Raw genomic sequence first — 13,333 nt, 5'->3', positions numbered from 1 at the left:
CTGTATATGGCCGTTTGGTGGAGAATGGGCTGGGGAGGGCTTCAATGGCTGGGAGGGTGTAGATGGGCTGGAGTAAGTCTTAACAGAGATTTCGGCAGTTGGAACCCAAGCACAGTACTGGGTAAAGCTAAGAAGAAAAAATTAAAAAATTTAAATTGAATCAGGTTGGGCAGACTGGATGAACCATTCGGGTCTTTATCTGCCGGCATCTACTATGTTACTATATTACTATGATTCTAGATCCTCTGTGTTCATCCCACGCTTCTTTGAACTACTTTTAAAATGACCAAGTCAAAATGATCTACCAACAATAAAATTAAAAAAAAAAACACAAAGCACACTATACGCAGAGAAAATGTTAATTATCATTCCTATTCCGGGTTTTTTTCAAAGAGGTCAAGGTAGATGACTCTATGCACTGTCACCTCAGTAACAACCAAACAAAAATAGACAAATATACCCCCCTCCCTTTTTACTAAACCACAATAGCAGTTTTTAGCGCAGGAAGCTGCGCTGAATGCCCCACGCTTCTCTCGACACTCATAGGCTCCCTGCACTAAAAAACACTATTGTGGTTTAGTAAAAGGGGGGCCATAGTGCAAAATATAGACAGTAGATATAAATTCAGACACATTTTGATCACTACATTGAAAATAAAATCATTTTTCCTACTTTGGTGATTTCATGAGTCTCTGGTTGCACTTTCTTCTGATTGTGCATCCAATCTTTCATCCCTTCTTTCAGCCTTTATGCTTCCTCTCCTCCAGACCTCATTCCCTCCCCCAACTTTTTCTTCCTCTCTCCCTGCCCTTTCTTTCTCCCTGCCTCCCTTTCTTTTTTTTCTCTCTTCATGCCCCCTTTCTTTTTTTCTGTTTCCCTTCTTTCCTTCTGTCTCCCTGCCTGCCCCTTTTCTTTCTTTCTCCTTACCCTCCACCAAGCCACTGCTACCACCATCGGGGAACAGGCCCCAAAGCCGCCACCGCCACCGCACCAAGCTTTCTCTGCTTCCCTGCGGGCCGACCAGCATTCCTCTCCCCGACGTCAATTCTGCTGTCGGAGAGGAAGTTCCACCCAGCCAAGCAGTGATTGGCTGGCCCGAACTTCCTCTCCGACGGCAGAATTGACGTCTGGGAGAGGAAGGCTGATCGGCCCAGTAGATCGCCAAGGCAAAGTGAGTCTGATCGACTCACTTTGCCCTGGCGATCTACCGGTCAATCGCAATCGACCTATTGGGCACCCCTGTTCTAAGGTATACATATTCAGGGCTTCCAGTCTCACCTCATACTTCTTGTGCAAACCTCCTATCATTTTCGTCAACCTCCTCTGGACCACTTCAAGTCTTCTTACGTCAGCTCACTCATTTACAATTTAACAATAAAGTAGGAACACAGCACTTATATCTTGCTTTCTCTAGATCATGTAGACCAAACATATTGTGGACACTTATCTAAATCTCTTATTGACACCATGCAAATAACCAGCTAATGCTTACTCTAAGGAAAGAGCCTTCAAGGAAATAAAATGTTTAAACAACCACACCCAACAGTTGTGCACTGTGTATCTTGGTGGTTAATAGCAAGCACACAAGCCTATGGCAGACGCAAGAAGTCAGGAGTGTTTTCAATCTTCCGAAGCTGAGTAGCAATTCATAAGCTGCTGCCACATCAACAAGGAGCGAAATGGAGAAGCCTCCAAAGACAAAGTAATGTACCAGCTTATTTCAAAGTTGCTTAGCCATTACAATAAAGAGAAAATGAATGAAAGGAAAAGTCTGTTACTAGTCTATGCAGAATTATAGAAGGTGTAAAATGTGTCCTGAAGAGTCAGACAATTATCACTGCAGTTCTGACTAATGATTTATGCCAGGCATCCAGCCCTATTGCTTTGCTGTAGTGGCTTCCTGGTGCTTTCCTTGTCCTTGCTGATGGCTGAGACGATGAGATGTCTTGCTGATGATTTTCTTGCTGGTGATCAGAACTTTTGTTCTATCAGTTTCCATTGTACAGCTGGTTAATTTATCTGAGTATCACTGGGAGATTTATTTGCTCAGCACACATCTTGTCTCTGTATCTCATTTTACCTTGAAGTTGCTTTCCTGAGATGGTTCTTTGGATGCATTTGGCTTTTTGGAAGTGTAGGTACTTTGTGATCTCATAGCTCGGAGACAAGTACATGTCCAGCTTTGGCCCTGAGAAGGGATGTGGAAACATAAGCTCATTCAATCTTTAACTATTTTGCAAGAATGGATTGCGATCCTTAATATTTATACAATTTCCAAAACGTGTTGAGTTGATGCTTAATTCTGAAGTATCGGGGTTCCTTTCATAAAGCTGGCTTCCTTTCAAAGAAAGAGGCATTTTAAAATTATATACATTGGTTTTCTTGATCTTCCATGGAGAAATCCCAGACTACATGATGAATTTAGTAGAACTACCATCCGTTAAGAATTATAACTTGACTAGCAATCATCTGAGGTTAAGATTTCCAAATCCTAGAGGTATTGAATATAAAACAATACACTCTATATCGCTAAGAATCAGGGGCGGGAAATTTCATGGGGATACCAGGAAGTACTTCTTCACAGAAAGAGTGGTAGACCATTGGAACAAACTCCCGGAGCAAGTGATCGTGGCCAGCAGCATACAAGATTTTAAGACAAAATGGGATGCCCACGTCGGATCTCTACGAGGGCAGAGTAGAGGTGATGCCACCTGTGAGTGACCCCTTAGGGGGTAGTTTGGGGAGGGTTAATGGAGTGGGCAGACTTGATGGGCTATGGCCCTTTTCTGCCGTCATCTTTCTATGTTTCTATGTTTAGTGGCAAAGTGGTGGAACTCTCTTCCAATAGAACTAAGAACTATCCTTTCCCATTTCAGTTTCCTTAAAGGCTTGAAGACCTATTTTTCTTCAAGATATCCCTTTGTCTTTCACTCTAACAAAGGAGCAGATCTACTATGTTTCTATGTTTTGATTCTAATGTAAGATTCTAGTGTTGATTTTAGTGTAAAAATTGTAATTCCTGGAGATGGCCAGTCTCTTACTAATTTGAAAATCACATTGATATATTAGCGATTCATAAATGCTTATGCAATGTAATGTAAAGAAATAGCTCAATGTGCCAGTTTATAAAATTGCCCCAATATTATCAGATGTGACCCTTATCCAGGGGTGAGTGACCAAGGTCAGTCTCATTTTTAAGATTTCCATCATAAATATGCATGAGATTGATTTGCATGTACTGATTCCATTGTATGCAAATAGACCTCAGGCATATGAGAGGCTGCTGAAATATTCTCAGCCCAACCAACAAAGTTGGGGCAGTCTCCCTCGAGGGCTATACACTTAGGCCTAGATTCTCAAAATTTGCGTTAAAAACCAATGGGCTGCTGCCGCAGCTGATATAGTAGCAATTAAAAAAAAAAAAAAAGAGTCATTCTCCAAAATACGCCCAAGCAAATGAGATTGGGGAGAATAGTGAAGATTCACTAAATTTGCATGTGCCCATCGCTAGTAATTGCGATGGGCACATGCGCAGAATAAACGCAAAAAAATAATTAACAACAAATCGAGTCGCCGAAGTCAAGCAACCCTCTACCCTGCAGCGGGAGAGATGCCCACTCTCTCCCGGCACCAAGCAACATCCCCTTAATAGCGAGAGAGATGCCCACTCTCCCACCACCAAGCAACACAACCCCCAACACCTCCTCAGCAGCAGGAGGGTTGCGCACTTTCTCCCACCGCCAAGCAACACCCCCCCCAGCAGTGGGAGAGATGCCCACTCTCTCCTGTCACCAAGCAATACACCCACCTTGGCAGCAGGACAGATGCCCACTCTTTCCTGCTGCCATGCAAACCCCCCCCCCCCCCCATGCCTCCGATGACTCCCGCCCTCTCCTCCTTACTTTAGATATCTAGACAGAGGAATGCCTACTCCCTCCGGCTAACAGACCTGCCTCTTCAAAATGTTGGGCCTTCTCCTCCCCGGTGCATCCAGGAAGGGGCTTGAGGCTGTGATTGGCCCAGATGCTTAAGGCCCGACCCATAGGAGGGGCCTTAAACAACCTGGGCCAAGAAGAGCCTCAGGCCCCTCCTGAGTGCATTCCAGGGGAGGGGAAGCCTGCCATTTTGAAGAGGTGGGTCTACTGGCCGGAGGCAGTAGGCATCCCTCCGGCCATCCATCTAAGGCAATTTTTATTTTGTTACATTATCCACAGTCAAAACACACGCCACGAGATGCACTTTTCACAGTGCTGGCACTGTACTGGCATCCCTGGACCAGTCACTGATTTTTTGTCACCAAAAGCTGATGCCACGCTTGGAGAATGACTTGGCGATGTTGAAGAATCCACTGGGAGTGCTCATTTAAATACTGAAGAGCCCATTTGCATGGCAGTGTCGGAGACTGCTAGAAAGCTCACATAAGACCGGGATAAGCCGTTTTGATAATCTGCCACTAAAATGCATGCAGGCTAAACCGGCTAGAACTGGTTTAGCAACCGCGTTAAAGGCAACCTTAAGTTTTGAGAATCTGGCTCAGAGTCCAGTGATTAATCGCTGGATTAAAGCCTGGATTTTCTATAGCACAGATCTTCAACCACCGGTCCGCGGACTGGTGCCGGTCCGCAGAAAATTCCTGCCGGTCTGCGCAGGACCGGCGAGATCAACTTCTTCAATTTCCTGCCGGTCTGCGCAGGACCGGCAAGATCGAGGAGCTGTCCTTTGCGCAGGGCCGGAGAGATAATAGGGAGCCTCACACTGTGCTTTCTCCCCTCCCAGCGGCTCACCTTACAAACGCAGCGATTGAAGAAGGAAGCCTTGGAGCTTTTGCTGAGTTGGTCCGCCTCTGATGATGCAACTTCCGCTTTCCTCCGAGGCGGTGCGACCCAACAAAGGACCCGAGGCTGCCTTACTGAATCGCAGCGCTGGCAAGTAAGGAGAGTTGCTGGGAGGGGAGAAAGCTGCTGGGCATGGTGAAAAAAAAGGGACAGCTGCTACTGGACCTGGATAGGGAGAAGGAGAGATGCTGCTGGGAGGGGGGAGGGAAAGGAGTCTGGGAAGCTGCTGGGTAAGGAGATAAAGGGACAGCTGCTACTGAACTTGGATAGGGAGAAGGAGAGATGCTGCTGGGAGGGGAGGAGGGAAAGGAGTCTGGGAAGCTGCTGGGCAAGGGGAAAAAGGGACAGCTGCTACTGGACCTGGATAGGGAGAAGGAGAGATGCTGCTGGGAGGAGGGAGGGAAAGGAGTCTGGGAAGCTGCTGGGTAAGGGGGAAAAAGGGACAACTGCTACTGGACCTGGAGAGGGAGAAGGAGAGATGCTGCTGGGAGGGGAGGAGGGAAAGGAGTCTGGGAAGCTGCTGGGTAAGGGGGAAAAAGGGACAGCTGCTACTGGACCTGGAGAGGGAGAAGGAGAGATGCTGCTGGGAGGGGGGAGGGTAAGGAGTCTGGGAAGCTGCTGGGTAAGGGGGAAAAAGGGACAGCTGCTAGTGGACCTGGAGAGGGAGAAGGAGAGATGCTGATGGGAGGGGAGGAGGTAAAGGAGTCTGGGAAGCTGCTGGGCAAGGGGGGAAAAGGGACAACTGCTACTGGACCTGGAGGGAGGTAGAAGGAGAGATGCTGCCGGGAGGGGAGGAGGGAAAGGAAAAGGAAGAGAGTTACTGCTGGACAGGGGGAGGAGGGAAGGGAGAAATGTAATGTAATGTAATTTATTTCTTATATACCGCTACATCCGTTAGGTTCTAAGCGGTTTACAGAAAATATACATTAAGATTAGAAATAAGAAAGGTACTTGAAAGAAAAAAGGAAGGAAACAACTTGCAGGGAGATTAGAGGAGGGGAAGGGGAGAGATAGGAATGAGATGGGAAGGGGGCAGCAGAGAAATTGAGAGGGACAAAGATGCTAGATCTGGTGTAGGAGAGATAAAAATGAAGAGAGCAATGAAGCTGGAGTGAATCGTGTAAAAAGGAGAGAGGGGCATAGGCTGGATGGAAAGGGGAGGGGGCATAGAAAGAAGACAAATACCATATGGAAGGGGGAGAGGTCAGACAGTAGATGGAAGGGGCAGATGCTGGATTGAAGAGACAGAGAGGGCAGACGCTGGAAGGAAGAGAGTGAAAAGAAGATGAAAGCAGAAACCAGAGACAACAAAAGGTAGAAACAAATAATTTTATTTCTATTTTGTGATTTGAATATATCAGATTTGAAATATATATCCTGCTAGAGACATAACTGGGGACTGCAGTATTCTGTTAGCATGATATTTCAATGAACTTGGCTTGTTCAGTTTTCTTGATAGTGGAGGGGATATATGTGAAGGGGAGGGGAGACAGGGGTTTTGTTGGTCCGTGCTCTGTATATTTGTATTTATAAAATCACAATTGTTCAGAATATTGTTTCTTTTTATACTTTAATAAAATACGTTCAATATAAAATCATAATTGCGGCTTGTGCAAATGGGATCAGATGGTTTGCTGGAACTGAGCTCGCGGAGATGGAGCATAAATGGGGTTTTTAAATTTTAGTCCTAGTAGTTTTCCGGTCTACAAAATAATTATTTTATTTCTGCCGTTCCACGGGTGTAAAAAGGTTGAAGAACACTGCTCTATATGACACCAATATCAGCAGCCGCCGAGTGCATGCCAATCATGTGACAGCGCCATGCAGAGACTCTTGCCATCCGGGAAAGACAGGCACCAGAAATTTAGGTCAGTGTTTTCCAGGTCTATATTTCCGGCACCTATCTTTGTTGCGAATCGCGCAAGCATATGCGCTTTATGGCATCTAACGCCACTTCCGGCACTAGCCACACCCATCGTGGCATTAAGCACTGGTATACCACCTACGTAGGTGCGATTCTGGTGCCTTTTATTTAGGCACCGGTAGGCGCTTTAATTTTAATGTTATTTTGCCATTTTAAACAGCGTTTCTCAACTTAGGTGCCAGTAGGACACTTACTAGCCCCTAAGTTTAAACGCTTTTTATAGAATTTCCCACTATGTGTGTAGCCCTTGATGGAGACCACTCCCAACTTTATTAGTTGGTCTGAGAACTTTTCAGTGGCCTTTCATATTCTTGGTGGAAGTCTGAAAAACCCGAAAGAAATGTGGTCCAGGAGGCAGGGCTACCAGTTGTCCGGGTTTACCCCAACCCTGAAATGTCCTGCCTACATTAGACTGTAAGCTCTTCTGAGCAGGGACTGTCTATTGTATGTTAAAATGTACAGCGCTGTGTACGCCTTTCAGCGCTATAGAAATAATAAATAGTAGTAGTCGTAGGACATGTCCTCTTTTTAGAGGGCATGTCCAGGCATCTGGATAGCTTTTCCAAAACCCGGCACTTTGTCTGGGTTTGAAAAGCAGATAGTGTCGGGAGGGGCATCCACGCATGCATGGATGCAACACAGTGACATCATTGCTTTGCATCCATGCATGTGCAGATGCCCTACCAACTGAGACAAGCAGGCTGAGGGGGCAGGGCTGGGTGGAAATGGGCAGGCCTGGGGACAGAACTAGGGGGGTCTGTATTTTACATATGTAAAATCTGGTAACCTTACCAGGAGTACTGTGGTAGCCCACCACTGCCCTTATCCCAAGTCATGTTACTGACTCTACCTAAACTTAACCTCTTTAAAAGTAACCAGAAAATAGCACTTTAAAAAGATCATTTTATCCTGACTCTACATTAAGATTTCCATTCTGATGGAGTAAAAAGGAGTAAAATAGTGTGGCATGGGTTAGCTCCTAGGATTTTTCACACTTATACTATAAGATGAAAGAAAATAATCCAAAGAACACAAAGAGAAGAATTCAACAGCCCTGCAGTAGACATCAAACAAAAGAGAACTAAGGAAAAATACCACAGAAACGATGTGCTTGATTCCAAGTCTTTATTTCGATCAATAAACGTTAAGTTAATGTGGTCCACCTTTGTAATAAAGGAACATGAGCCCGACACGGTCCATGTTTCGATGAACACATCTTCTTCCCCGATGGAGGTTCGGTTCTTTTGCATGTTATTATGGCCCATAAAGGAAATTTTCGAACCCCTGAGGAAGATGTGTTCATCGAAACACGTACCATGTCGGGCCCATGTTTCTTTATTACAAAGGTGGACCACATTAACCTAACGTTTATTGATCGAAATAAAGACTTGGCATCAAGCACATCATTTTTGCGGTATTTTTCCTTGGTTCTATGAAAGAAAAAAATCTAATTTTTCCGAGGTTGGACAGACGTTCTCCTGTTTTTAGCTGAAATAAAGATGTTTAAAGTAGGTGCAACGGAGTGTTAAATAACTCAGATTTTAGACGACTCCTTGATTACTGTGGGTAGGACTGAAAGTAGAGGAATGCTTCTTCTCCTGCTTCCTGTGAATATTTTTATTTTGCTTCTAATACACTTCTCCCTCTGTATTCGCGGTTTCAGCGTTCACGGTTTCAATTATTCACGGTTTTTAGCTTGCTGGCTCCTTCCCCCAAATTACATCAGCTTGCATAGAGAAATCGCTGATTCCAAGCGTTTCCAGAGAAAATCGCCGATTCCCAGCACTTTCTTCACCGTGTTGTGCCTCTCCTTCAGGATCAGGCCAGGTTATTCGCGGTTTCACCATATTCACGATGGTTTTTAATAGAAAACAGCGAATAACATATGAAAAAGTTATTTGCGGTTATACCCTATCACAGCGAATACGGAGGGAGAAGTGTAAAACAGTTTGAAAAAAACAGCAAAAATTTATCTTCTTCTTTTTTTTTTACAGCTGTAGGTAGTTGTTGGAAAAATTTGCTTTGTAGTTTGCTCCCTAATTAATATTTTAAACAACTTTTATTGTACAACGCTTTGAATTTTATGTAAAGCGTTTAATCAAATTTTAATAAACTATGAAACTATGAAGAGCACAGTACCGTTCTGCCTTCTCTGATCAGGAGAAGATGATAAGAGATGTAGCGAGGGAAGGAGGCGCCAGGGGCAGTGACGCCCCCCTGCCCTCTTCTCCAGCCCTCCCCTCCCTGATGCACATGTGCCTTCCCTTCCCTTCCCCTCCCGTACCCTACCCTACCTCCTGGAAAACTACCAGAAGTGAACAAAATCAGAAAGTGTCTAATCCTAGATTTTAATGTAAAGCATGCAATACAAGTGTTTTAAAAGCAAAGAAGCCTTACAATTTCAAAGGCCAGACTTTGACACGGAATATACTGTGTCTACAATCTGTCGTGCTATTAGTTTACCTTCTGCTTGTTTGAACAAGTAATAGTTCCCAATTGCTATACTTAGCACGCCATTATATAGTAAATGATAGAATTATGAATTCATTTTCGGATATGTGGTAAACATGATGACTAAGGAAACTTTTGGTTCATATGCCTTTCAAATGAGCTGAAAAACTTGGGTGTAAGGAGGGAAGAGTTGGGATCACTTTATTTATTTTATGTATTTATGTATTCGATTTTCTATACTGTTCTCCCAGGGGAACTCAGAATGGTTTACATGAATTTATTCAGGTATTCAAACATTTTTCCGTCTGTCCCAGTGGGCTCACAATCTATCTAATGTACTGGGGCAATGGGGGGTGGGACTAAGTGAGTTGCCCAGGGTCACAAGAAGCAGCATTGGTTTGAACCCACAACCTCAGGGTGCTGACGCTGTAGCTTTAACCACTGCAAATCAAAGTGTAGTAAAAAAGTAAGCCAAGTATAGGACAATCAAGCCATTGTGACATCACTGATGAGGTTGGCTCTCAGGCATTGGTGGAATGAAGCATTATGATATCACAATACCAGCTCTGGTTATCAGAGGTTGAAGTTTTTCACACAATTTATTTATTCAGTTTTCTATACTGTTCTCCAAGGGGAGAAGGGGGAAACACGCAGGACTTCGGCAAATCAGGCAGAGCTGGTGGCGTACCATGTAGGGAAGTTAGCTGGCAGGCCCTCTCCTCAGTGTGTTAAGTAGTGAGGAGATAGGATATGATAATGCCAGGGCCCAGAGCACTCCATAAGTACAGCATGGAGAGAGTAAAAGATCTTCCTGGTCTTTCAACTTCTATTCTGCCTTCAGTCCCAGTTCCAGTAGCAGTGGCAGACCCCCAAGGAAGTAGAGCAAGTCCAGTAAAAAATCTGCAATTAGAGTAGACACCCCGGATGGTGTGAATAACATGAAGAAAGACATAGCAAAGCTTGGTCTGAAATTTGGCAGCTAAAATTTAATGCTAAGAAATGCAAGGTCATGCATTTGGGCTGCAAAAACCCGAAGGAACGGTACAGTTTAGGGGGCGAAGAACTTATGTGCACGATAGAAGAGCGGGACTTGGGTGTGATGGTATGTGATGATCTGAAGGTGGCCAAACAGGTTGAAAGGTGACAACAAAAGCTAGAAGGATGCTAGGCTGCATAGGGAGATGTATGGCCAGTAGGAAAAAGGAGGTATTGATGCTCCTGTATAAGACTCTGGTGAGACCTCATGTAGAATATTGTGTACAATTCTGGAGGCCGCACTTTCAAAAAGATATAAAGAGGATGGAGTCGGTCAAGGGGAAGGTTACTAAAATGGTGCGTGGTCTTCTTCATAAGGCGTATGGGGACAGACTTAAAGATCTCAATATATATAAGAACATAAGAAGTTGCCTCCGCTGGGTCAGACCAGAGGTCCATCCCGCCCGACGGTCCGCTCCCGCGGCGGCCCATCAGGTCTATCACCTGTGCAGTGGTCCCTGACTATTCCTATATCCTACCTCTACTCCTATCTGTACCCCTCAATTCCCTTATCTTCTAGGAACTTATCCAAACCTTCTTTGAAACCCTGTAATGTGCTCTGGCCTATCACAGCCTCTGGAAGCGCGTTCCATGTGTCCATCACCCTCTGGGTAAAAAAGAACTTCCTAGTGTTTGTTCTAAACTTGCCCCCTTTTAGTTTCTCCGAGTGCCCCCTTGTACTTGTGGTTCCCCACAGTGTGAAGAATCTGTCCCTATCTACCTTTTCTATGCCCTTCATGTCTCCTCTAAGTCTCTGCTTTTCCAGGGAGAAAAGCCCCAGCTTTTTCAACCTGTCAGCATATGAGAAGTTTTCCATACCCTTTATCAGTTTAGTCGCTCTTCTCTGGACTCCCTCAAGTACTGCCATGTCCTTCTTGAGATATGGCGACCAATACTGGACACAGTATTCCAGATGTGGGCGCACCATTGCACGATACAGTGGCATGATGACTTCCTTCGTCCTGGCCGTGATACCCTTCTTAATGATACCCAACATTTTGTTCGCTTTCCTTGAGGCCGTCGCGCACTGTGCCGACGCCTTCAATGTTGCGTCTACCATCACCCCCAGGTCTCTTTCAAGGTTACTTACCCCTAGCAGTGATCCCCCCATTTTGTAGCTGAACATCGGGTTCTTTTTCCCTACATGCATGACCTTGCATTTCTCTATGTTAAAGCTCATTTGCCACTTTTTTTCCCACTCTTCCAGTATCGTTAGGTCCGTTTGCAGGTCTTCGCAGTCTTCCGCGGTTCTAACCCTGCTGCAGAGTTTGGTGTCATCCGCAAATTTGATAACCTCACATTTTGTTCCCGCCTCCAGGTCGTTAATAAATATATTGAACAGGAGCGGTCCCAGCACCGACCCCTGTGGAACTCCGCTCGTGACCCATAGCCAGTCTGAGTAATGGCCCTTTACTCCAACCCTCTGTTTCCTGCCTGCCAGCCAGTTTTTGATCCATCGGTGGATATCCCCTTGCACCCTGTGGTTCCACAGCTTCTTAAGCAGCCGTTCGTGTGGTACCTTGTCGAAGGCTTTTTGGAAGTCAAGGTAAATGATGTCTATGGATTCCCCTTTATCCATCTGGCTGTTTATCTCCTCAAAGAAGTACAGTAAGTCTGTGAGACACGACCTTCCCTTGCAGAAGCCGTGCTGGCTCGCCTTCAGCAGTCCATTGTTTTCTATGTGATCACATATGCTGTCCTTAACCAGTGCTTCCATCATCTTTCCCGGAACCAAGGTCAGGCTCACCGACCTGTAGTTTCCCGGGTCAACCCTTGAACCCTTCTTAAAGATGGGCGTGACATTCGCTATTTTCCAGTCCTTCGGGATCTCCCCAGTTTTTAAGGTTAGGTTACATATTTGGCGAAGTGGTTCCGCTATTTCGTTCCTTAGCTCTTTGAGTACCCTTTGGTGGATGCCGTCCGGACCCGGTGATTTGTCGCTCTTTAGTCTGTCTATTTGTCGGAGGACATCCTCTTGGCTTACGTCTAGTTGGACCAGCTTTTCATCCTGATCCCCATTTATGATCTCCTCGGGTTCTAGAATATTGAATGTGTCCTCTCTCGTGAAGACTGACGAGAAGAACTTATTTAACCTGTCAGCTATATCTTTTTCCTCCTTTACCACTCCCTTCTTGTCTCCATCGTCCAATGGTCCCACTTCCTCCCTGGCTGGTTGCTTCCCCTTCACGTTCCTGAAGAATGATTTGAAGTTTGTTGTTTCCCCCGCCAGTCTCTCCTCACATTCTCTTTATGCTTTTCTAACCACTCGGTGACATTCCCTTTGGTGTCTTTTGTGCTCCTTCTGGTTGTCCTTTGTTTGGTCCTCTTTCCATTTTCTGAACGATGCTTTCTTGTCACTTATCGCCTTTTTCACTGCATTTGTCATCCACACTGGGTTTTTGGTTCGATTCTTTTTGCACCCCTTCCTGAACCTGGGGACGTACAGGTTCTGTGCTTCGTGCACCGTGCCCTTGAGTAGGGCCCAGGCTTCCTCTACAGTCTCCATCTTCCCTGAGCTATTGCTGAGCTTCTTTCCCACCATTTTCCTCATGGCCTCGTAATTTCCTTTTCTGAAATTGAGTGCTGTCATGGTGGTTCTTGTCACCTTTGATGATCCACTTTCTAGCTTGCACTGGATCATGTAATGATCACTGTTTCCTAGTGGCACTAGTACCGCCACCTCTTTTGCGGGCCCCCCTAGCCTGTTGAGGATTAGGTCAAGAGTGGCATCTCCCCGTGTTGGAGGAATGGCAGGAGAAGGGAGATATGATAGAGATGTTTAAATATCTACTTGGTGTAAATGCACATGAGTCAAGTCTCTATAATTTGAAAGGAAACTCTGCAATGAGAGGGCATAGGATGAAGTTAAGAGGTGATAGGCTCAGGAGTAATCTAAGAAAATATTTTTTTACAGAAAGGGTGGTAGATACATGGCATAGTCTCCCAGAAGAGGTGGTAGAGACAGAGACTAAGTCTGAATTCAAGAATGCATGAGATAGGCATGTGGGTCTCTTAGAGAGAGGAAGAGATAATGGTTACTTTGGATGGGCAGAATGGATGGGCCATTTGGCTTTTATCTTCCATCATG

The 13,333-nt window shown here is 45.2% G+C and overlaps 1 protein-coding gene across 1 annotated transcript in view; it reads left to right on the top strand.

Moving 5' to 3' along the window:
• The first annotated feature begins 1,593 nt into the window (after nt 1–1,593).
• The window catches only part of FER1L6 (fer-1 like family member 6), a 402,024-nt gene continuing 390,284 nt past the window's right edge, over nt 1,594–13,333 (top strand). Inside the window, exon 1 of the mRNA XM_033934878.1 lies at nt 1,594–1,702. Within this exon, the coding sequence (XP_033790769.1) occupies nt 1,680–1,702 (23 nt within the window). The 5' untranslated portion in view covers nt 1,594–1,679. The remainder of the gene's footprint in view (nt 1,703–13,333) is intronic.

Source organism: Geotrypetes seraphini, chromosome 2, assembly GCF_902459505.1.
Source record: "Geotrypetes seraphini chromosome 2, aGeoSer1.1, whole genome shotgun sequence".
NCBI lineage: Eukaryota > Metazoa > Chordata > Amphibia > Gymnophiona > Dermophiidae > Geotrypetes > Geotrypetes seraphini.
This window is presented reverse-complemented; position numbering and strand designations above follow the sequence as displayed.